Source organism: Periplaneta americana, chromosome 11, assembly GCF_040183065.1.
Source record: "Periplaneta americana isolate PAMFEO1 chromosome 11, P.americana_PAMFEO1_priV1, whole genome shotgun sequence".
In the NCBI taxonomy this organism is placed as follows: domain Eukaryota; kingdom Metazoa; phylum Arthropoda; class Insecta; order Blattodea; family Blattidae; genus Periplaneta; species Periplaneta americana.
The window spans coordinates 108,873,651-108,898,288 of NC_091127.1; the positions used below are offsets into that span (position 1 = coordinate 108,873,651).

General features: G+C 35.5%; 1 protein-coding gene across 12 annotated transcripts in view; it reads right to left on the reverse strand.

Moving 5' to 3' along the window:
* Positions 1-24,638, reverse strand: part of osa (trithorax group protein osa) — a 742,554-nt gene that overhangs the window by 92,410 nt on the left and 625,506 nt on the right. For 11 of the 12 annotated variants that reach the window (XM_069839840.1, XM_069839842.1, XM_069839841.1 and 8 more), the window contains 3 exons: positions 23,758-23,985; positions 7,775-7,944; positions 1,252-1,413 (listed from right to left, as the gene is read on the reverse strand). In XM_069839840.1, coding sequence (XP_069695941.1) covers positions 1,252-1,413; positions 7,775-7,944; positions 23,758-23,985 — 560 coding nt within the window. The remainder of the gene's footprint in view (positions 1-1,251; positions 1,414-7,774; positions 7,945-23,757; positions 23,986-24,638) is intronic. The other variant, XM_069839835.1, reaches the window with a different exon arrangement.

Consider the following 24,638-nt stretch of genomic DNA (forward strand, 5'->3'; position numbering starts at 1 on the left):
CTACCATTAATCTTGTATCTCATATTCTTCATCCCATAGTCTCCCATAAAGACGATTTGTGCAACACATATCTCATAGAAACTGGTGAGAACTGAATGAATCTCAGTCTGATTTTATGAGAAGCCATCATCTGTCTACGACAAGCTAATCAATGAAGATATATTATAGGATAGCAATGTAGTGTGTGCATGTTACCGTTAAAACCCGAAATCCATCAAAACCAGTTTCAACTAGTAAAAACTAGTTTTAAAAATATAGATAGCTAGAAAACGAGTTTTCGTAAGCTCTAGAGTTAATGACTTGTTTAGGTTTTTGGTTTGTTTAGGCTTTTATCTAACAAAAACCTAAACAAACCAAACCTAACCTATGGTGAAGAATGGGTATAATGGAGAAAAATTCTCTCTGACACTGGGACTCGAACCTGGGTTTTCAGCTCTACATGCTGACGCTTTTATCCACTAAGCCACACCGGATTCAATCTCTTATGCCAGATTGAATCCTTCTCAGTTTAAGTTCTACCTCTCTGTTCTCCTTTGGTGGCCTACCCTCAGGTACTGTGTCACAGAATATGTGACAGTGGCACAATGTTCAACACTATGTATAGAGATGTACTCATTACGAGTGACTAAATACATAGTGTTGGACATTGTGCCACATCATACATTCTGTAACACAGTACCTGAGGGTAGGGCACCAAAGGGGAACAGAGAGGTAGAACTTAAACTGAGATGGATTCAATCTAGCATCACAGATAGAATCCAGTGTAGCTTAATAGATAAAGTGTCAGCACATAGAGCTGAAAACCTGGGATCAAGTCCCGGTGCCGGAGAGAATTCTTCTCTGTTCTACCCATTCTTCACCATATGATAATGCAGAATTCCTGCACAGAAATATCATCATATGTACTTCGGTACATCACAGCAATAAAAACCTAACCTGTCATTGATTTTAGATCTTACGAAAACTCGCTTTCTATCTACCTACATTTGCTTAAACTAGTTTTTATTAGTTGAATCTGGTTTTGACGGATTTCGGGTTTTAATGGTAACATGCACACATACACACATATTTAATTAAGTGCACCTTAGATGGATAACTCAGATAGCATAAAACTCTCAACAGTTGCAAGTGGCACTAGCTATTGTTGGGGAAACTGTCGAATTGTCCTAACAAATTTTTCACGTGTATAGTGCCACTTTTCACTCCCTGTATTATTAGTTGTACTGCGTTCAGAATGCCAGTTCAACTTACTTGCAGGTGTTGCTTGAGGTAATGTGGAGGCGTATGTGGCCTAGGTCCAGCCGTTGGATTGGCAGCCTGGGGTGGAACACTGGGCTGAGGACCCGGACCCTTGCCAGGGCCACCCATCATGTTGGGAGGGGGACCTTGGTTCATCGTCGGGCCTCCCCATCCCTAGCAACAGGAGAATTACAGTCATTCCATTACTCAAATAAGAATTGCAACACACACAGTAACGAATACACATCATTCAAACCAATATCTGTCAGTCATTTCTGTAAAATCTTTCTATACCCTCTGTGTCCAACTTTAAAGTAAAATGTACATGTTAACTAATAAAAACACAGGAATTAACTCCGTTTACTATAACAAGGTATAAAACAGTGAGTAGTAAAAAAATTATAACAGAAATTTAGCAAGGACGAGATCATTAATGAATATCATCATCATCATCATCTTCCATACAAGTGTTAGACCAAGTGGTCTGTTACAGTCTTGGCGCTGCGGATTAAAATCCGTTAAAAATACATTATGAAATTGCATTGAAGATGCTGTGTATATCAAGAAAAAAAAAAAAAATTACTCCTGCACGGATTAATGGAGATGGAAAGAAAATGTCCTTCCATTCATTGTACTTGCTAATATTCAACTTAAAAAAAAAAAAATTTTGTTCCAATGTATTCCAAACCCAAATGGAAAGCATGTACGTCATCATAGTGTTCGCTCTTATATTGCCTCACATTTAAGGAAAAATAAAAATCTTGAAGTACATTGTATATCCGAGGATGGCAGTAACAGACGAGAGGATATAGTTGCTCTTAATAGACAAAAGAAGGTAGTAATATTGGACCCAACTGTACGATTCGAAAAAGGATGTATCTCAAGCATTAGCGGTTGATCAAGAAAAACAAATCATTTACCGCCCATGTGTTCCTCACTTGAGTGAGAGATATAATGCAACTGATTACACATGGGAGGTGAGGGGTTTGCTTTATGGTGCCCGCAGATCGGCATATAAATATACTACTGACATTTTAAAACAATATGATATGACATCCAAAGATATTAAAAATATTTGTTTAAATATCTTAAAGAAATCCATAGACATTTTACATAATCATTTACATAATGTTTAATCTTTTAAACTTTCTAAATTTCATATTGTACTATGATTGCCACCTATTGTAGTGATTTTTCTCTCTATTCCATATATACATCTTTTTAATTGTTTTCCGAACCTATATGGTCACCTGTTATGACAGGCGGATTTTATTATTATTTAAGAATGTCTGACTGAATCAAGCAGTCAGCTCAAATTAATAAAGAATTTTTGCAGAACAGTTTTAATACGTGAGAAGAAGAAGAAGAAGAAGAAGAAGAAGAAGAAGAAGAAGAAGAAGAAGAAGAAGAAGAAGAAGACGACAATGACTCAAGCTTCTTACTCTCCTTAAGAATTATCCCCACCAAACTGTAGCTAAAAAAGCACATATATTATGGCCCTTTTCTGGCAGCATGAAGAAGACAATGACTCACGCTTCTTACTCTCCTTAAGAATTATCCCAACCAAACTGTAGCTAAAAAAGCACATATATTATGGCCCTTTTCTGGCAGCATCTGGTTGCCCTAGCCTTTTTCGATGACCAAGTGACCACAGAGAAAAAGGGAAATATGGTGACAAATTTGCAGCGTCCATAAAACCTGGTAATCCACGACTATAGATTTCGAATGAATCAGAAGACTTGAAATTGGAGAATCCTGCGACAGTGAAAACCAGTTATTTATTTGAAATATTGATTGAAGGAGAAAGAGTCAAATCTCATTCTTTCTTGCAGAGACCAGCTACAGAGTAGTCACATGATCTGGTTTTCAAAGAACTTCGTGATCGCTCCTCTCAGGTGAAAGTAATAAATGACATAGCAGAACGCACTGTCAACCTGATCCAAAAGTATATTGAGACACTGACAAAGGATGAAGAGCAGAAACAGTTTCTTCTTCAACGTGTATCCAAACACTGAAAGGAGTGCCCTATTTCTTCAAAAACCTGCTCTAATGGCATATTCAAGTGAATGACTTTTTTTTTTATTATTATTTTACTATGTTACAATTATAAACTTAACCCTGGAGCGACCTTTAAATTTTAATACAGTGGAACCTCGATTTGTTGTTCCTGGATGTATTTTATTGTTCCTGGATGTATTTTATTGTTCCTGGATGTATCATTTTCCCGGATCCATCATTCAAATTCGTTGGTCCCTGAACATATTCTATTTAAACTACGACTATAAAGCCCGCATCTATCATTCCTCGATTTATCGTTTTCCCGCATCTATTGGCCAGATTTTTTAGCCCGGATTGATCAGTTTTAAGAAATAGCAACAAGCTTACAAATGTTTGTAGCAGTTGATGTCTTCAGAATGTTGTGCTGCAAGCTCCAATTGTGAAGTTTTATGGTTATTGGCCTGCTTACGCACCGACCTTCCTCACAGCTTGCCTGGCAAGACAATGTAGAAGGGTCCATGTGTCCTATCGATCGTTTTCTATTGTAAAACATTCCAGTCCGCGCTTCCACCAAGTTGTGTACGCAGTCTATCACACGTGTTCGATTCTCGACAGTTAGTATTTTTAACTTGGCAGTTTCTAATCTGATTTTCTCAGATATGGCATTTCCGTGTAAAAAAGTTCGGACTTTAGAAGAACGACTTCGTATCATAGAAGAGGTGGAGAAAAATCCAACGGAGAAGAGGACTGACATAGCTAAGCGTCTTGGCCTGCCGCCTTCAACTCTAAATTGCATAATGGCAAAGAAAATAGAAATCAGACAGCAGGCTGATAAGTATGGTACAGCAGCCAAAAAGAGGAAGAGAGGCAAGGAGTCAACTTACAGCGAGCTCGAAAATGTCCTCTTTTCCTGGTATAAACAGGCACGAGCATCAGGCATTCCCATCGATGGGACCATCCTGAAGGAGAAATCTCTGAATATAGCTGAAACAATGGGGATTGAGAACTTTTCTGCATTAAACGGCTGGATCTCTCGTTTCAAACAACGCCACAGCTTGGTTTTTAAGAAACTGGCTGCGAAAAGTGCTGCTGTGGACACCAACGCCACGGATCTCTGGTTCCAAAGGCTCCAGGAGCTGCTGGAAGAATACGAGCCTCGGGACATCTATAATGCAGATGAAACAGGCCTCTTCTTCAACTGCCTTCCAGACCGTACGCTGGCACTTCAGGAGAATCCTGCCACAGAGGCAAAAGTGCGAAGGAGTGACTGACTGTACTGCTGTGCACAAATTCCGATGGCTCAGACAAACAAGTTCCCATCGTTATTGGCAAGTCTGCAAAACCACGGTGTTTCAAAAACGTGAAGAAACTACCTATGAAATACTATGCTAATTCCAAAGCATGGATGACATCGGGGTTTTCAGAGATATTCTTCACATTCTTGATAAATTCTTTGGTGCAAAAGGCAGGAAAATCCTCCTTTTTATTGATAATTGTGCTGTGCATTCTCCAGACACATCCTCTCTGAAGAATGTGAAGGTGATGTTTTTTTTATCCCCCAAATTGCATCAGTGTTGTACAGCCACTTGATTTAGGAGTTATAAAGAACTTCAAGCAGGCGTATAGGAAGCAATTAGTACAGAGGGCTTTATGTTTGATGGATGAAAGGAAAGAGGTAAAAATGAAGATAGACATACTACAGGCCATTCACTTTATTGCTTCGGCATGGCAGCAAGTGACTCAGTTCACAATTCAGAACTGTTTCGTAAAATGTGGTTATGGGGACAGAAATGAAGAGTCAGACATGTCGGAAGTCAACAGAAATGATGAAGACGAAGACTGGACTCAGCTGGAGACAGGAACCGCTGGCGTTGATTTCGACGCTTATGTGTCTGTGGACCAAGAACTCGCGACATGTGGTGTGCTGTCTGTGGAAGAAATGTGTGAGGAAGGGGCGAGTGGAAGTTCCATGGAGGAGGGACAAGTCGACAGTGATGATAACGATGAAGCTGATCCCAAACCAGTACCGAGTTTTCAAGAAGCATTAAGTGCGTTCGAGACCATGAGAGCGTTCATATATGCTCACGAGATCGCCGACAGAGACCAAGTGAACATTATTAATATTGAGAAGCTACTGTTTAGCTTAAAAAGTAAAGGTGCAAGTACGCAAATGAAAATTAGTGACTTTTTTTAACAAGAAATGAAGTGAGTTAATAAAAAAAATCATTCATGTACCACACATTCTTTAGTATATGAATACATGTGTGTACTATAAGTAAATTTGACTGCTTATATTCATTTTAGACAGGTTCCCGTATCAATCTTTTTTTTTTTTTTTTTTCAGAAGTCCAGAACAAAATGATGAATCGAGGTCTCACTGTATTCTTTGGTAAAATTTTGTATGTGCTTGTTTTATATATTAATGCATGATATTAGCCTTGTGAATTTTGACAGTTCAGTTTTTTTTGGACCACCTTAATACCCCATGTGCTGTCAAATGTAAAAAGTACATGACATACACTTTCAAATTAATATATTAAATTTTCTACGTTCGAGCATTTTCGACAGAAAAAAAAAATAGTTGTCATGACTTATAAAGTAACACTAGTACAGGGTTGGGCAGGTAAAACCGGCCCCATCTCATGTCATATGATTTGAAAAATAAATTATGTAGGGTATTGATTTCTTTTCTTTCTTTTTTCTTGAAAATGTAATTATGTTGGCTATACTGTATCTTCCGCGTGTTTTGTGTCATTGTTGTTGCGCCATTGTTGCTTATAACCTCTTCTAGTTGCTGTTTAAAAGTCAGACGTTCTAAACACATGTAAAGAGTTGTTCTTTAAATAAGCATGACTTATTCAATACCAGAGCGAATATTCATTGTGGAGGCGTACATACAGACCAGCTCTATTAAGGAAACACAACAATTATTCAGAGACAAATATCCGCTTCGCTCAGTACCAGCAAAAAGCAGCATTCAAGATTTGGTGCGAAAATGGCGCACGACTGGATCCATAAAAAATGTAACAAGGAACAGAACTCCTTCTGTCTGGACTCCTCAACTTGCGACGCGAATTAATGAATTTATGACTAGGAGTACTCGAAAGTCTACCACGAGATTGGCTCAACAGGTTCATGTGAGTAGGAGAACTTGCAGACGTGTGTTGAAGTGTTTGAAATTCAAATTCATGAGGAGAATAATTACTGCTTCTTTCAACAAGATGGGGCAACATGTCACACATCTGAGAGGTCACTTGCCCGTATTCATCAGATGTTCACTGAAGAAAGGACTGTGAGCAAAAACTTATGGCCACCGCGGTCACCAGATTTGTCAACATGTGATTTTTATTTATGGGGGTACTTGAAAGGAAAAGTGTACGAACAGAATCCCCATACCATTGATGATCTCAAGGATAATATCAGGAATTGCATCCGCAGTATCACCCATGAGGAATTGGCATGTGTCTTCATGAACCTGTTAAAACGTACACAGGAGTGTCTAGATGCAGATGGAGGGCACTTCCAACATTTATTATGAAGGTAAATGCATTTTATTTTCATTCCATTTGAAGTTTGTTTCAAATCATTAGTACCTATCAATGTCATAACAAGGGCGAGTTTTATCTGCCCAACCCTGTATTATGAAACTAATTTTTAAATATTATGAAGAAAAACTAAGTAATAGCCACAAATGTGGAAAAAAAAATCTAATAAATTAGAAAATCCAATCTTCTCTACATCACCACTACACCACTAATTGTCATGCAAAAAAAAAAAAAAATGTTGATAAGATTACTCTACAAGGAAAGAAAATCAGAGATGTGCTTAAAAACCCAAGAGAGTTCTCTAAATATGGTTCGAGACATATAACAGAAATTACAATTTCCTCAATTAAAGAACATTTTACATAATTATATAACAACAGGAGATATTAAGACATCTGTTACACCTCCAGATATTTTAATATTGTTAGAAACAATAAATTTTAATTATCCTGTCAGATGGCTACATATTTTATATTAAATCATGGAGGTAGTGATGAAATACAAATGTGTTCCCTTTTTTTCCTTTTACATTACTAATTTTGATGGTGACTTTTTACCTATTCTATCAAGCTGACAATATCTACTGTATTATTTTAATAAATTTGTGATCATTAAATTCAAAAACAGGTATCCTTGCTATATCATTTTATATAATAGCAAAAAAAAAAAAAATACCTTAGTATCGTAAAATTTTAAGACAAGTGGTCAAATTAAATAAACGACTGGTACTTCAGTGCATCCCAGCACAGTATGGAGTGGGAGATAATTGTAGTAGTTGATTTCTTCGCTATAAAGGTAGCAAATTATTCCAAAGTTATATATCTTATCACACTATTAAAAAGAATATCATCAGAATGTAACAGTTTAATAAAAAATTAAAATGCTTCTAAAGCAAATGGGGGGAAAAATTAAGAGATATTATGTCCCCACCCATATTTCTTCAGCTGATGCCTATTATATGAAGAGTAGAGCTTAGTAAATAAAGAACATACCTGATACGGAAACTGAGGCACGTGATTGGGCATTGGCCGACCTGGGTACTGTCCAGGACCCATGTTGTTAGCCTGAGGATTTTGTTGTCCCCCTGGACCAGGCCCATAACCTTGGCTGGCTCCATACTGCATGTTACCAAGTTGTTGTGGTCGTGGTGTATAGTTCCCTGCTTAGTGAGAGAGAGAGAGAGAGAGAGAAAGTGAATGAAAGCACAAAATAAAACCCAGGTTATTTTTATTGCAATGTGAAACAAAAGCACTTAGATAGGAACACTGCAGGCAAATAAAAACACTTGTAGAACATACTCCTACGCCTCCTCCTCCTCATCATCATTATCCACCATGAAACATAATTCATCTGCATTCTTGTCATTTCTATATTATGGAAGAAACAGTCCTCATTGTGAATGATATCAATAATTCAACACTGCTAAGCTTACCAATGATCGCCTCAAATATTCACGCCCAAAAGACAAATATCTCACAGTTCAAGTGTCTAAATCATCTCTCTAGACTGAATGGAGAAGTGAAGTTTAGGTTGATTACTGTTGTATTTATTAAACTATGAAATATGTCAGGGAAAATGACATTTCAGTATAAAACAATAATCTTTTGAAGACATTGTCAAAATAAGATACCCTATACAATCACACTATGAAGGCATATGGAAAGAGAGGAAATACAGTTTCATGTCTCCTTGACCCCACAGTTGAATATACAAATAAGAACTAATTTTCACTACGAAAAATACTCCCAGTACTCAATTTAGAAGAAATCATGTTTCCTCCATACAGCCAATAAAATTATAGGCTTCATGTAATAATTTCATTATCCCCAAGGCTCCTTGAAATGGCACTTGAATAGGGGAAATGAAGCAATTGTGACTTATTCAAGTAATATTTAAGATGAATTTTTTCTATTGCAGATAAAACATAGAATGCGCTACATTTCGAAAGTTGCATATAACAAATATCAACTGTAACTATGTGTTCAAACACACAGTAATCGATAACATAAATTAACAGGCGAGAAAATTATCAGTCACTGAGATGGGCTTTTGAAGAAGAGCAGCAAGAAAATCAAGACAGAGTAAGATTCAGAACACAGTTACACAGAAAACATTAGGAGTTAAAAATAATGTTTTTTAGAAATTAAAAATAATGTTTTGTACGTGATAGAAGAGAGAAGACCGAAATAGTATGGATATGTTATGAGAATGTTGAAAGAGAGAATACCAAAGAAAATTTTTAATTGGCACCTAGAAGGCAACAGACGAAATGGAAGACCAAAAGGAAAACCGACTGGCAGAGTAAAGAGAAGCATGCATAATCATGGGCTTACAGAGGAAGATACGGAAGACAGAGATTTATGGGCAGCTAAAATAAAGTTTTGGTGGAGGAAAACCATTATTTATGGAAAATTCCTGTTAAAAAAATAAGTTAATACGAATAATGGAAATATAAAAATTACTGACCAGTAAAATATAAACGATAAAAACAGAAGAAAGTAAAAGCACTAGGACTCAATTCTAGAATCTTATCTATACTGGTCAATAACGAAACCCCTGTAAATACAAATTGCACTTAACAAGCAGTCAAGAAATCAAAACAATATTTATAAAACTCTTCTCATTTCCTCATTATAGGCAAATGAAGTATAAAGAAGAGCACCGTGATGCTGCAAAATATTGGGTTTAAGATTTTCACGGAAATACACGTTTAGCATTCCTGGTACCGAAGGAATGGTCCTAGGTATGCCAACCATCTGCCTCTCTTTGTAAAGAGTGGAATGCAGGAACAGGAGATTTTGAATTGATTAGCACAAAGTCATACTTGAACTTGGTAAGACTGTGATAACATCATACTGTTTCTTAGGCAATGCCATTTCAGTTGCCATGAGGCAGAGAATGGGAAAGCATTGTGCATTTGCAATAAATAAATAATAAATGTCATTTTCAATTTCGGCATCATGTACAGGTTGTCAGCCCTCACTGTGAAAACATGGGTTGAAAGATTTGAATCAGGTGCTACCGTGAACAAGAAGCGTCTAGGACCAAGAAGAAGTGTTTGAATGCCAGAGACAATCCAAGCAGTCAATGCCGCCATCCAGCATAGTCCACAACATTCTGTACTGTGGCCTGCTGTGTCATTAGGTTTGTCTTGCTGCACTGTGGCCAAAATATTGCCTTCAGATCTAAAATTGCATCAGTACAAACTTCAGGCCATGTAACAACTGCAAACCAGTGATATACTTGGCTCGGAAACATGACGGCCTCTGTTCTTGGAATTGGTAATCCCTCATAAACCCCCATCCTCTACTCAACCCCTAGCCGCGTGGCAGAAATACAATAGATCCCAGCATTGCCAAATATAGCAGTCATTGCCTCTACCTGTTGGGTTTCACCCATTCTCAGTGTCTTTGTCGACGTGTTGTTTTATACTGTTGTGCGCTTCAATATGTCTAATTTATTCCGGCCATGATTAATGAGTGTTGGAGCAGATGATCCGCAGCGAGGCCTCCTGATACACCTGAAGATCCAGGACAATCACGACAAGAACAACAAAAAACACCGTCGAAGAAAACAGCATATCTTATTTGCAAAGGAGCATAGCTAAGAAAACAAAGTGTTAAAATTGTGTCTAACGTTAGAAATTCTATCCATAAAGTAATCGAAAGTTCAGGCAATTTAATAAGTATAAATCTTAATCACTTAACATTGGACGCAACCGGCGGAGTTGGATATATGGGCATAGGAATTAAGAATTACGGTTCACCAACTAAAGAGAAAATAAACAAATTAAAACAGAATTCGGTAAGATAGACGATTTTATACGTGATTTACTTCGCCGAACAGTATGTGAACAGCACGCGAAAGAGATATCGCCAACAGCAACACCGTCCTTAGCAACCTAAATAATGACATTATTCACAGCAGTGCTTAAAAGTTTTCTGGCTTACAGCAGTGAATTAAACGCTTTTAAATCACTCTACATGACAACCAATATATTAGCAATAGTAAAATGAATATATATGAACTTCTTCGCCAACAACACAGTATAAAGAAAAGCCCTACAATTTAAAATTAAATTTACATACCAGTAATGGATAAAATATTATATAGCATACTAGAGTAAACAGATTTTATGCATTCGTGGAAATTATCACCCAAGGCGAAGCTGATAAAATCTAACTTTACTCTTTTGTACTATAAATTCTATAACTATTCAATGATCACAGTTTCAGAAAATTTTACCGGCGCAACATTCTTAATTAAGTATAAAATTCTGGAACTTCAATAACATGAGAATTTAACACTTATTATAGAAGTCTGCATTTTTTTGTTTATTTAGGCAAAACATGTTAGTGAAAATATAAATATAAAGTGTTTTTAAAATAAGTTTGTTCATTTTTATGCCAATTTTGTTTTAGTAATTATAAATTAAGGTATATTTACAAAGATAATATAGTCTTTCTGAAAATCGCAGTTTCACGGAACACAGTTTGAAAAACGTTCGCAAATCACAATGACTTCAAGAATTGGCAACTCGGCTAAGGGTTTATCCCTTGCGCGTGCCTGCAATTAACTGGTAAAGGGGATGAGGGAAGGTCGTCATGTTTTCGTGCGAAGTATACCAACAGATGATTAACTTTTGTTGAACCGTTTTTAGCAAAATGTGAGAAAGATGAATATTCATTGCTGTAATACGAGAGCTTTTTGGAGAGCACCTCATGTCGAAGAATAGTAGCATGACTAGCTCATGTAATCACCTGATCTTTCAGTGTGCGATTTTTGGTGGATTTTTAAAAGGGTCGTCGTGTGTGTACTAGTCATCGTCACATCCTAAATGAACCAAAGGCTAGGATTCGTGACAACATTGCATCAATCACCCAAAATTTTCGTTGTACAACTTCACAACAATCATTGTTTTTACTGTGAATGCACGATGCTCTTCCATCCTCTCCCTCATGGCTACTGAAATGACATTGCCTAAGAAACAGTATAGTGGTATCAAAGTTTTATATAAACTTCAATATTATAACTTTGCATTAATTAATTCAAAATCTCCCATTCCTGCGCACCACCCTGTATAATGATTCCCTCCAACTATAGCGTGAAATTTGTAAATACTCAACATCTACGAGTCAATTTATTCACGAATGATAGACATGAACTACAGGCATTTTTAGTAAACAAATAATGGGATTCTATTTGAAATAAAAAATGCACAATGTGATAGAGTAAAAAAATGAGACTATATTCTTCGGGATTTTTTATATTACGCCGAATAAAATGACTAATGACTCTGTACAGTTTGTACTGAAGAAAATTGACTTCCTACGAGAAATGAATTATTATACAGACATGGACAAATTATTAGACTAAATTAATTATATGTGTAACAAGGCTGTATTTATCGGTAGAAATAATGAACAAAAATGTATTTTGCACAGAAATAATGAATAGAAAATGGAGTCTGGAGGTTACTAACATTTTGTGAACATTCCCTTATTCTTTATTAACAAGTTGATTTTGTCTGGGATGCTGGAAACCAAAGTTTGACACTTTCTTTGAATATCAGCATCATTTAGCCAGATATCAGACAGTGCTTAAATGAGTTTTGTTGCAAGCGTCTTTTTGTTCACTTTCTTCTTCAGTATAGATCACAGATTTTCAATTTCGTTCATGTCCGGTCTTCTTGAAGGCCATAGGAGAACAGACTCTTGAATATCTTCTGCAGTATATAATTAAAACATCAGTAGTACCAACACAACCAGACAAAAAAACTTAACCATTGGAAAAATATACCATAAGATGTAAACAATCATATTTACAACAATAGAGACTCTGTGAATTATACTGATAGTTGATATGACGAATTATATTATGTTTCCAAGAAAAACGTTTTAGTCTAATAATTTGTCAACGTCTGTATACATAATTACTTCTACTTCTCTTTGATATATTACATTAAGTTTTTAAGGCCTCCTCAGATGACTAACCAAGTAGGAAAGGGTCTCTCCCTCTCTATCCCTAAAAATTATGGCCACTACTTGTAAGTTTGAAGCAAGGTCTTAAAATCTCATTTTAAACAAAAATATCACTTGACATGTTTATCACTTCTACATATCAGTTTTAATAGATAAACTTATACTATAAATTATTATAATAAGAAAAAAAAACTATTTAAGTTATGTGAATTTGTGCAAAATTAAAGACAATTCATTTAAATCGTACAATTTATAAACAAGGTCAAACGTCTTATTTTTTTAGATTATTAAGAATACATTTTGGTCTTTGGATACAATTCACAAAATGAAAGTGTTACCTTTCTGTTTGGGTACATAGTAAATGATTTCATTTATGTACTGTCTTTCAAATAATACAGTTAAAGAAAGAAAATAAACTATTAACAATAATGTAATTATGATATATGAACGCATAAAACATATATTTGCTTGTTAAAGACTCGAAACAGTAATAAATAGCCTAAGCACATAGGTTGTATTTATTATGTAATGTTCAAGAGTATTATAAATATTTGCTTAATGTAAATGTTTATTTATGTCATAGTGCAATTCGTGTACCATTCGAAAGAGTGGACTTTCTTGATTGTATGTGTGTATGTATGTATGTATGTATTTATCTTTAAGCAATATACCTTTCAGTGAGGCGGCACTTCACATTATTAGTATACAGTGTTGTCTCACCGTTTTACACGCCTCTCGTACAAGTCAATTGGGACATTACTTATTTTTAATTTATTATTGCAATTCTTCCACTAGTCTTTTCTTGTCTTTCATCAATTCTTCCTCTACTTTACTCCTAACCCATCATTATACCAAAAATACTGTAACCCCCCCCATCATTCTACTTCTCTAATTATTTGCACTTTTCACTACTCCCTTTTCCACATTGCTACTTTTTAGGTTTTAGTTTTCTTTTCTCACGATTTGTTTCCCCTTCACACCATTTCCTTAAGTCATACTGTTTTTTCAGCTTGTTTTCCCCTCTTTCTTCATCACTGCTCCCTGAACTATCTCCTACTTGCGTTACTCTACTTCTAGTCAGCCTCGATTTAGATCTTAGTTCCTTCAACCGCTTCGGTATTGCTCCCATCTGATGTCCACTATTTCCATTCGCTTGTATTGAGGTCTTGTTCTGCTGAGCTTGCTGAATACCAGTTCGCGTCACTCCTGTTTCTTCTTCAATTGACGTCACTGCCTGCTTTCCAGAAATTTTCGCTGAGTTTGATACGTTTACAATTGACTTGCGTACACTCACCACACTTTTGTCACTAACCTCGCCTTTAGATACAATATTCTTGATTTTTTTCTTTCAAAATTTTTCTGTTCCTTTCCTTTTCTTCTGAGTCTACGATTGGTTCCTTTAATGTTACTAAGCACTCCTCTACACTAAAAACCAAATTGTTTATCTTAATTTTGTCCTTGATGAGTTTCGCGAATTGTCCATTTTTTTGTGCTGCTTTAAGAAAAGGGATTAAAACTCTTCTTCTACTTCCACTTCGTAGCTCCAGTCGTCATCTATTCTGATTGTTGTGTTTCCTAGCATCCTCCTATTCTTCATAATCCTCTCCTTCGTAACCACACTCTTAAAAGACTTTCTTGATTAAAAACTGTTTCTGTCATATTTGCATTGCCTTCCACATACTAATTTCTTAGGTGCTAAGCAAAGCAGTACATAAAACTCAGTTTTCACAAATTCTTTTTACTTAATAAGAACTGATACAACCACTTTTAACTGAAATTTATTCATACATATTTAACATAATTATTACATTACAATTTAAGTACATGGACCATTCATTCAAACTAATTACAAATAGGTCTCAATATGGTCACCATATTTTTACACCACGTTTTCCATTTGTGGCATAGAAGAGGCGATTTATCTCTGGGGAAGCTGGAGCCAGCAATCAGTTATGTGCTGTCTTAAATGATTCTTGTTGCCAATGTTTCCCTGTTTGTTAATCATCTTCTTCAGCTGGCTCAGCACGAAGCAGTCCATAGGGTTTCAATCAGAACTATATGGTGGTCACAAATCTGTAGATATGAAGCTTGGGTAGTTGAACACTGGGTTGTTTCTACAGCTCTGTGGCATAGTAGTGCTTCATCTTGAATAATGCGATAATTAGGGATAACATATTCAAAATTTGGAAGTATTTTTCCGAGCATATCTTCACAGTACTTTGTGGCGTTCAGTTTTCATTTTCGTCCAAAGAATATCATATTAGTTCTTCCTGAATATGAAACTCCTGCAGGAACCATTACACTGCTAATGAAGTGAGATTTTTTTCGAACATTTGAATAAACCCTGTCAATTTAGGTGTTGATTGGTGTTTCAGTAGTTAATATCACTTCCGATCTTTCCAATCTCTTTCCTACTTATAAATTTTGTTATAAGTCTTCTTGCTTACTCTCTTCTTTTTCCTCGGGTGGCATTGTTCATTCTGGTTACAACACATTTTTTAAATATATTTAATCCCGAATCCAAATTACAGATACATCTGAGCTTGACTAAATCCTACTTGCCTCGATATTTGCCATGCATTTAAATTCGTTCCTGGGGAATCATTATCACTACAAACTAAGCTATGAATACTTTTTTTCATTTTTTCTGGTATACATATCAATGTGCTGTTCCATTTTCAACTTTCCTTCTGACATTGCCAGTAATATGGATCTTTGTTATTAAGCACTGTACACTTGTTAGAGACCAATGCTTCCAACGAAACTTATTCACAATGGAACAGGCAGACAAGTTATCATATTCATATCAATGTTTAATGAATATTTTATCTTCAGCAGTCAATCGATCCATTTTGTGCCATAATCACATTTGTGACCAGGAAAACATATGACAGCGTCAATTTTTATTTATTTTTTTATTGGGTTATTTTACGACGCTGTATCAACATCTAGGTTATTTAGCGTCTGAATGATATGAAGGTGATAATGCCGGTGAAAATGAGTCAGGGGTCCAGCACCGAAAGTTACCCAGCATTTGCTCGTATTGGGTTGAGGGAAAACCCCGGAAAAAACCTCAACCAGGTAACTTGCCCCGACCGGGATTCGAACCCGGGCCACCTGGTTTCGCAGCCAGATGCGCTGACCATTACTCCACAGGTGTGGACATGACAGCGTCAATAGTTACAGAATAATAATTAATAACATTCTCCTCCGCCTCCTTCACATGCAATAGAACAGAATAATATGGTCTTTAAAACTGCTTTTTGTTATTGTGTTACATTTAAGACCCTGAGATTTTAAGTGAGCTCCAAATCAACGTTATTAAATATGTCCTATTAACCTCCCTATTGCTATGCAGGGTCCATCTGCACCCCAGTATTTAATTTTTAGCTTTCTGATGAGAAATAATGTAGGTAGACACTTGAAATTTTTGTAATTCACCACAAATTTATTCTGACTTAAGGTCATAAAATGTTTTCTGAAACATTTGATTAAATACAATTTTAAAAATATAAAATAACACTTGGGGTCCACATAGCAGTTGGTGTAGTGTTATTACCTCAACAGTTCCTGCATCTTGAGAGTTTCTTTCGGAATCAGAGAATGACAAGCCTTAAGAAGTAGAAGAGGAAATACATGATATGAAGGAATGTAAAAATTCAAGGAGTATGTCAAATGAAATATCTAGTGAAAAAAAAAAGTGATAATCAACAAGATATTGAACACTTCATTGCTAAGAATATTACTGTATAGTCAGCTGACCTACCAAAGAAAACTCGTCGTACTATGCATAATACATACTAGGTTCAAAAAGTTCCCGGAATTTGCTAGCATCATAGAAACAACGTACCTTAAACACTATTCTACAGCATTTCCTTCAAAATAGTTGCCTTCCGCAACAACACACTTTTGCCAACGCGTGTAGAGTTCCTGGAAGCAGGCCTGGAAGCCATTTTGTGAAACCCGTCTTAGTGCTCTCGTCGCGTTTGCGATAACCTCTTCAGCATTGAATCTCCGTCCTTTCAGATGACTTTTCAGACGGGGAAACAGAAAGTAATCAGGTGGTGAGAGATCAGGAGAGTATGGTGGATGATCCAAAGCAGTTATGTTGTGCCTGGCAAGAAAATTCTTTACAATAGTTGCGCGATGAGCAGGTGCATTGTCATGCATAAGGAACCAGTTGTTTCCTACCCACTTTTCTGGACGTTTCCTTCTCACTGCGTCCCAGAGGCGACGGAGGGTTTCTACGTAAATTCTTTCGTTACAGTACGGCCTTCTGGAATGAACTCATGGTGCATGAGACCCTGAGAGTCGAAGAAAACTTCCAACATAACTTTGCTTTAAGTGTGCTTAAATGCGACAGGCTCATGTCAGTAGATTTACTGGCATGTGAAAGAACTCCTGCGGGACAAAATTCCGGCACATCCGGCGATGCTGATATAACCTCTGCAGTTGCGAGCGTCGTTAAATAAAACATAACATTTAAAATAACTTTGCCTTTGGAAGTGTCCCTAGGAAATTTTTGCTTCCGAGGAGATGTTTTCGATTTCCACTCACATGACTGTCGTTTAGGGACTGGGTCGTAAAAGTAGCACCAGTTTCATTTTGTTTAAGAAATCACCATCTTCATCAGCCATACTGATCATGTCCCCAGCAAAACACAGAACTTGATGTTTGTACTTTGCTCTGTGGACATAATTACAAAATGCGACGAACAAACAAAACACTATGATAAACAATTGCCTACAACTCAAAACCAACAATCGCCATTATCAACAAACTTTAAGGAAATGACATCATGAATGTTACCAACAAAACAAATGTATAATATCCCTTGTTATATATTAATACGAAAAATGGTAGTAAAATTCCGGGAACTTTTTGAACCTAGTAGTATAACTATTAATTATTGTACCTTCTGGTTTGGCCATCTCATCTCAAACTGTCCAGTTGGTGAGGGAAGTTGTTAAATTATTTTTAGATTTCATTAATATAAAAAGTTCAATATCTTGTAAAAAATCTGAAGAAACAAAAAGAATGGCATGTGAAAAATACTGATGAAATGTATCATGCATTTTAGGCATTCTTAACACAATGGGCTACTTGAAAGCTAAAAGGAGTCGGTGCAAATATATTCCTCAGTAAAAAAATTTGGTTCATTGAAGAAGTCAAATCATATATAAATCTACAAATTCATACTAATATCGGAAAAGAGAGAAATAGCCTAAGTGAAAAGACCAAGACAAAAGAACTGTGCTCGACCTAATGAACCCAAGACAGCCTAAAGTGAAAAAACGAAGACAAAAGATCTGTGCTCGACCAAACGAACTGTCTTCAAGGTGGAATTTAGTGTTACAATAGAGAATTTCTTTATGTCCATTCATCTAGCACAAGAACTTCGTAAGAGGAATCTAATCTAATAATTGTGTTCAAACTGTCTTGAAGGTGGAATTTAGTGTTACAACATATAATTTCTTGATCTCTATTCCTCTAGCACAAGAACTTCGTAAGAGGAATCTAATCTTATGTGGTACCTTAAGACAAAATAATGTAGATATCCAAAAGTTACGCTCTAGTGGAGTCTTCTATATTTGCCTTAAAAGATGAGCTGACTATTCTATATCCTACGTCTCCAAGTAAATAAAAGCGTGTTTTGCTAAGTACAGAACACCATGACAAGAGTACTGGAGATGAAAATTAATATCGCAAATCTGATATCATTCTTCATTATAACCAAACAAAAGGTGGTGTGGATACAGTGAATAAAATGGTCAACAAGATGGACTGGTAAGTATTCCATAAGTCGTACTACAAGAAAATGGCCTTATGTTGTGCTCATGAACTTAGTTGACATGAGATTTCTAAATACATTCATAATTTGGTTGACGAAAATTCCTATGTGCAAAGCTAATTCTTTAGATAATAAAAAAAATTTTTCTTCTGGAAAAGGGAAAGAAGCTAGTAATTCCACATGTAAAAATGAAAATGTAGACTCCAGTTGGTCTACACAAAGTGATTATACAAGCAATGAAAAACCTGGTCCCTAGAATTCAGAAGTTGCAGAAAAAGAACAGAAACTGAAAGGCTGATGTCAATTATATCCGAAGAAAACTGATAGAAAAACAAAAGTGAAGTGTGAGAAATGCCAGAAATTAATTTGTGAAACTCACTGAAAGAAAATACAAGTAGTAGTGTGGACATTACAACTAATGAACTTGAATTTGTGAAGCTTAGTGTAAAAAATTTAGTTGATTATTTAACGACACTGAATATTTACTGCTGAAGGAACTGGTGATAGAGAGATGAGGTCGAGGATTCGCCACAGATTACCTGGCATTCACCTTACTGTTGAAGAAAACTTTGGAAAAAACCCAACCAAGTAATCAGACCAAATGGGAATCGAACCCGCACCTGAGAAATCTCTGGATCGGCAGGCAAGCGCCTTAGCCAACTGAACTAGGCTGGTGGTTGTAAAAAAAAAAAAAAACTTAAATAGTGATGTGTATTAGTTGTTAGAAATGCATTTGTGAAACTTAGTGGAGAAAATAACACAGTGAGTATTGTATCTTGGATATTAGAACTGAAGAAGAAAAGAAAAACAAAAGTTTAACTTGTCAATGCGAATTCGGAACTTCATGGCCATCTAAAACAGTGTTGTAGTATTGAAATTGTTATTTTGAAATGATTATAAACTTTCTAAGTTAAATAAATAATAATATGGAAGTGTTAATTTGAATTTTTGGCCTGGAACTTGGGGTCAAAACCATAGCAGTATAGGAAGGTTAATTTATAAAGTCTACTCTTTCCAATGGCACAGCAATTTACACAGAATGTCATATACTCGTATGTATATTAAGAATATAGTCCTTCAAATGCTGTACTGGTTTTTTGGCTAACTGTGTAAGTATATTTTGAGCATTTTGCAACATTTCAGTTCCTTTATTATTTTCATATCATATCATATGATGCTTCCTGTTTATTTTCTCGAATTGCCATTTAAATGACATATACATATAAAATAATTTACTGTGCACTGAAACCATAATACATACTTCCGGTTTTACACTACACATGAAGACATTCTTCATAATCTCAAAAGTAAGGTATCCAAGTTGAAATCACTTATAAACTGTAGACATTAATGATCCTATCATTTATACAGATCTCTTGTTAACATCAACTGCATGCTTAACAAGGGAGAATTTACAAGTAGTGACCATTAATCTCTTAGGAAAGAAAGACTCTCTACCTATGTACTTACATATTTGACTGGAAAGAATAAAAACTTTTGCCATGGTCTTCCCAAGTCTCTCTTGCCCATAGTTTTATTACAGAGATAATTTTGGGATGTGGTGTGGGTCCATTCTTTGTATGTGTTGAAACATTTTTTTCTGATAACATTTTACATCATCACTTACACTGCCAACTTTTAATTTTTTGCGAGTATCTATAGTTTTTTGGTGATCCAATCTCGTGAGCCCTAATAATGGTCTTAATCATCTCATTTGTGCTGCTTCTAATTTCTCTGCATCTCTTTTACTTAGCACCCACGTTTCACTGCCATATAATAAAGTTGGTTTTGACGTGATAGTCTATCATGTAAGCATAATTTAACCTCAGTTAACATTTGTTTGCCAAAGTGTTGTTCAATTCTTCCATTGATTTTGTTGCATTTTTGTAACTTAATGTTCATGTCTTTTTGTTCACTTGATATTAGACTTCCAAAATATGTGAAATTAGATACCTATTCTATCATTTTATCAACAATAACAAATTTTACTCTCTGCGAGTGTATCATTCCTGTACAAATATGCTCGTAGGTACTGAATATGAACAAAACCTGTAAAATAATTCAGAAGAAATAACTGTACACCGACAGACAGACAAAAAGAGAGCATGGCCAAGATCATTTCTTCAGTATCAGGAACGTGGAAATGTATATTCCCGTGAAAATCTCGAAACTGATTTTTCAACATAAATATACTTTCTCTTCGTACTTCACATAATGAGAAAGTAAAAACACTGATCACAGGTTTAGTTCACACAAAACGAAGTCTCTGAAGCTTATATTTTGAAGAATAATAGTGGGCAATCCATTCACCCCCACTTTCTCCTTTCAGGAGTACATGTCTAGGATTAGAGAGGTAATAAAACAACTGAACTGTGTCAATAACTTACTTGCTACCATTTCTCTTCTTTCGGTGATTTTAGGCCGAATCCAGAAAAATCGCAAGGTATAATAATGCGACACCAATGAGAAAAAAATAAAATAGATCTAACCACTGTATTGAACACGAAAATAGATAATACCCAATTACATATAGTAAAACAGTAAAAAATTTAGGGGCATGTTTAAATTCAAATGTAACTTTTCAAAGTCTAGTGATCTACATATTATGTAAGAAAACTCCCTCAAACACTTGTCCAACGTCCTACCTTTTAGCCCCAAAAAGAATCTCATTCAAATGTTAGTCATGCTCTATTTCGATTATAGCGATTCTCTATTCACGAATATAAATATTGGTCTTGTCCACAGACTTCAGTGTGTTCACAATATATGTGTTTGTTTCGTTTATAACATTAGAAAATTCGATCATGTAACACTGTCACTAGAATTCTTGTCTTGGAATCCACTTAAGGAAAGAAGAATTTTCAATTCCCTTATTAATATTAAAATCATCCACACTCTTGTATCTAGAATCTCGTTTTGTTTACCTCTCACTATCTCGAACTCAGAACGTGTACCTTCTCTCTATTCCTCTTCACAGAACATCTTTCTATTCGTCATCTTTCCATATACTAATTCCATAGCTCTGGAATTCTCTCTTTGATTATGTTAAAGACTGTCGGACAATATCAAAATTCAAATGCAAACTAAAGAATTACATTCTAGTTCATGAAATTGCTTGCTAAACACCTATCATTTATAGTAGTAAGCAGAGATGAGTCAAGAAAACAGTGAAGTTTTAATAAAGAAATTCACTTCAATTTTATATCATGTAACAAATGTCCATAAATGGAGCAATGGAGACGAAATAATGAATTGTGCGCATGAAAAGCTTTCTGCAAAATGAAATAAGAAAAAAGAAATTATTAAACGAAAATTCTGATTCATATAAAGCACTGAAAAAAGTAATAACTAGTCCTAGATTTTTAAAGGATCTTAAGTATGCAATTCATTATGTCCATACCGGGAAACTCTAGTCTTATCACAGTCTGCGCCTGAAATATAGATATAGACCTAAAAGAATCAATTTCCCATATAAAGCCATCGTTCTACAATGAACACTAGCAGTTATGAACCATAATGCTAATACTAGGAAGAACAAAATTGATGAGATTTAATAATAATAATAATAATATTTATTTATTTATTCTGACGAAGTTAAGGCCATAAGGCCATCTCTTCCACTTATCCAGAAACAAAAGGAGCTGATACAATTTCCAGTAATACAAGTTAATGATTAGAGACTAATATTTAAAGAACACTAAAAATGGAAGATATGGAAATTTTCCAAACCATCAGGGTGCTGGGTGCAAGAAAATAAATATGGTGCCTTTACAGTGGAAACTTAATATGAGGGCAAAGTAATGATTAAATTATCTACAACCGCAAATCAATCAGTCTGCCTGAAGAATGCTTCCATTAAGGGTTAATTTTTTTTTTGGCGTCTATAGATCTCCCTATTCCATGAAACATCGCTCCAGTACCCCGAGCCATCTGCAGGGGAACTGAGACACAGGAAGTTCACCTGATTTCCAACACAACACTAATAAGAGGTAGGCCTGATTTACATTTTAAAATAATTTAATGTCAGACGTAGATCCAGAAGTTCGTGACTGAATTTTATAAGTATTGGTTTAGAGAAAAAATTAGCCTTCATTAAAAAAATACTCTTCATATTACTACAACAAAATTATGTTTGCATATAAAGTTTAGACTACTGATTTAATTATTGAAATTTATTGTATTGACATTATTGTGAATAAGTTAGCAATTTGTTGTCACTGTGACCACTGCGAAAGAGCGTATAAGAGAAACTCTACATAATTATCGTCAGGCTCAGAAAATATTTGCCGTATTTTTGAGACAACACAGGGAGGAATCACAAATCTATTGCTTTTTCCCAGATAGTAATCCAAGAATTGTTTGTATGCAATATACCCCCATAATCTGTTCTTTAGATTGAAGGCTCAGTTTCTTGGATACCATACACTCTTTGTTTTTACTACTAAATTATGTATGGTAATATTTAACACATCCATAGCTAAAATTACACTTAACATTTCGCACTTGACTTGGACATATCCAATGACATGATCTTCATCATTTTCCTTGTAAAGATTATTTATTATTAGGGAGGACAATAAAAATGTAAATATATCTCATATCAATAACCGACATTAATCTAAATGTTGGCGAACATAAAGAAGTCATTCTCTTCCATGAAAATAGTGCATATAAATATACATTACGGCAGATTACTGAATTGCCACTTTCTGCATCCTTTATGAACCATCACTTAAAGTCGGAAATGAGAAAAATAATCGCCATGCAGCTAAAAATGGAATCAGAAATCGAGCATGATCTGAACCGTAGGCAACTTGGTAACTATGACTGCCTACACTTTATATATATATATATATATATATATATATATATATATATATATATATATGTCACCATTTAATAAAAATAAGTAAACTTCGAAATGCTCGTTGTGTTAGGTGAAGGGTTGTCTGAGGATGAGCAGAAAATCTTACAAATACTGTATATTCGGTGTTTATAAAAATTGTTGTTAGGAGTGACACCTTGACAGGAATGGTAGTTAAGATGGTTTCATTACGTCTGGAATGAGAAACTTATTGGTATATACTTTTTACTCAAAATAACTTCAGAAACAAGTTCCTATGTGCTGGTATAGCTTCGTGAATCACTATGCGCAAATGTTTAAAAACTTTGCAGTTCATTTTATTTGTCTTACACCCCATACCTTGTGGGTACTGCTGGCCTTGGGGAGTGTAAGGTGGCATTTGCTGGCCACCGGGAGGAACCATACCAGGGTGAGCTCCCATTTTATATGGGTGCATATGAGATGGTGGCGCTAGTGGCTGCTGGTATCCACTCTGAGTTGCCATAGGTGAGTGACTCATACGAGTTGGGCCACTTCCATCGGACTGACCACTGGAAGGGCGAGGCGGCATCGGAATGTTCTGCTGGCCTGCAACACAAATCACATTCCAATATAATAAATGAAAATTAGAAAATAATTATCATGTGTATTTACTTTCCACTGAAGCAGTATTATATTGTGATTCCGTGGATTACAGCTCTCACAATTGGTGCAAACAGCAAACTAACTGTATTGCAAACAAAGGTCTTGTAGTTCCCATTAATTAGTGGACTAAACATACGTAACTTCACAAATTCGTATAAGTTACGTTCTCTTTTCAGTTACGAAAGTACTTTTCAAATTTTCCTCCCTACTGATTACATAATCCAGGGGGGATTCCTAGTATAGTTTATTGGTGGTTGCTACGTATGTATGCATTTATTTTTTCACGATCGTGTTTTTGCTGTATTTACAGCTATTGTTGTTAGGTCTTGAAAGTTAGAGTTCCCACATAATAATAAATAATAAATTTAGCTTCCCTTATGAAAAGGTTGCCAGATTTGACAAAGCGTATTACATATAATTTGGAAACACACCTAAAAGGTAAAATGATACACATTAGAAACGGTTAGGGAATCAGATATGCAAAATGTCAGAAAAATTTATACCTAAGCAGCATTTGTGCTCATTTGCAGTTAAGAAAGGGGGGATTTATCAGATAGGTTAGAATGATTTGAATGCCGCGAGAAAAATAATAATAC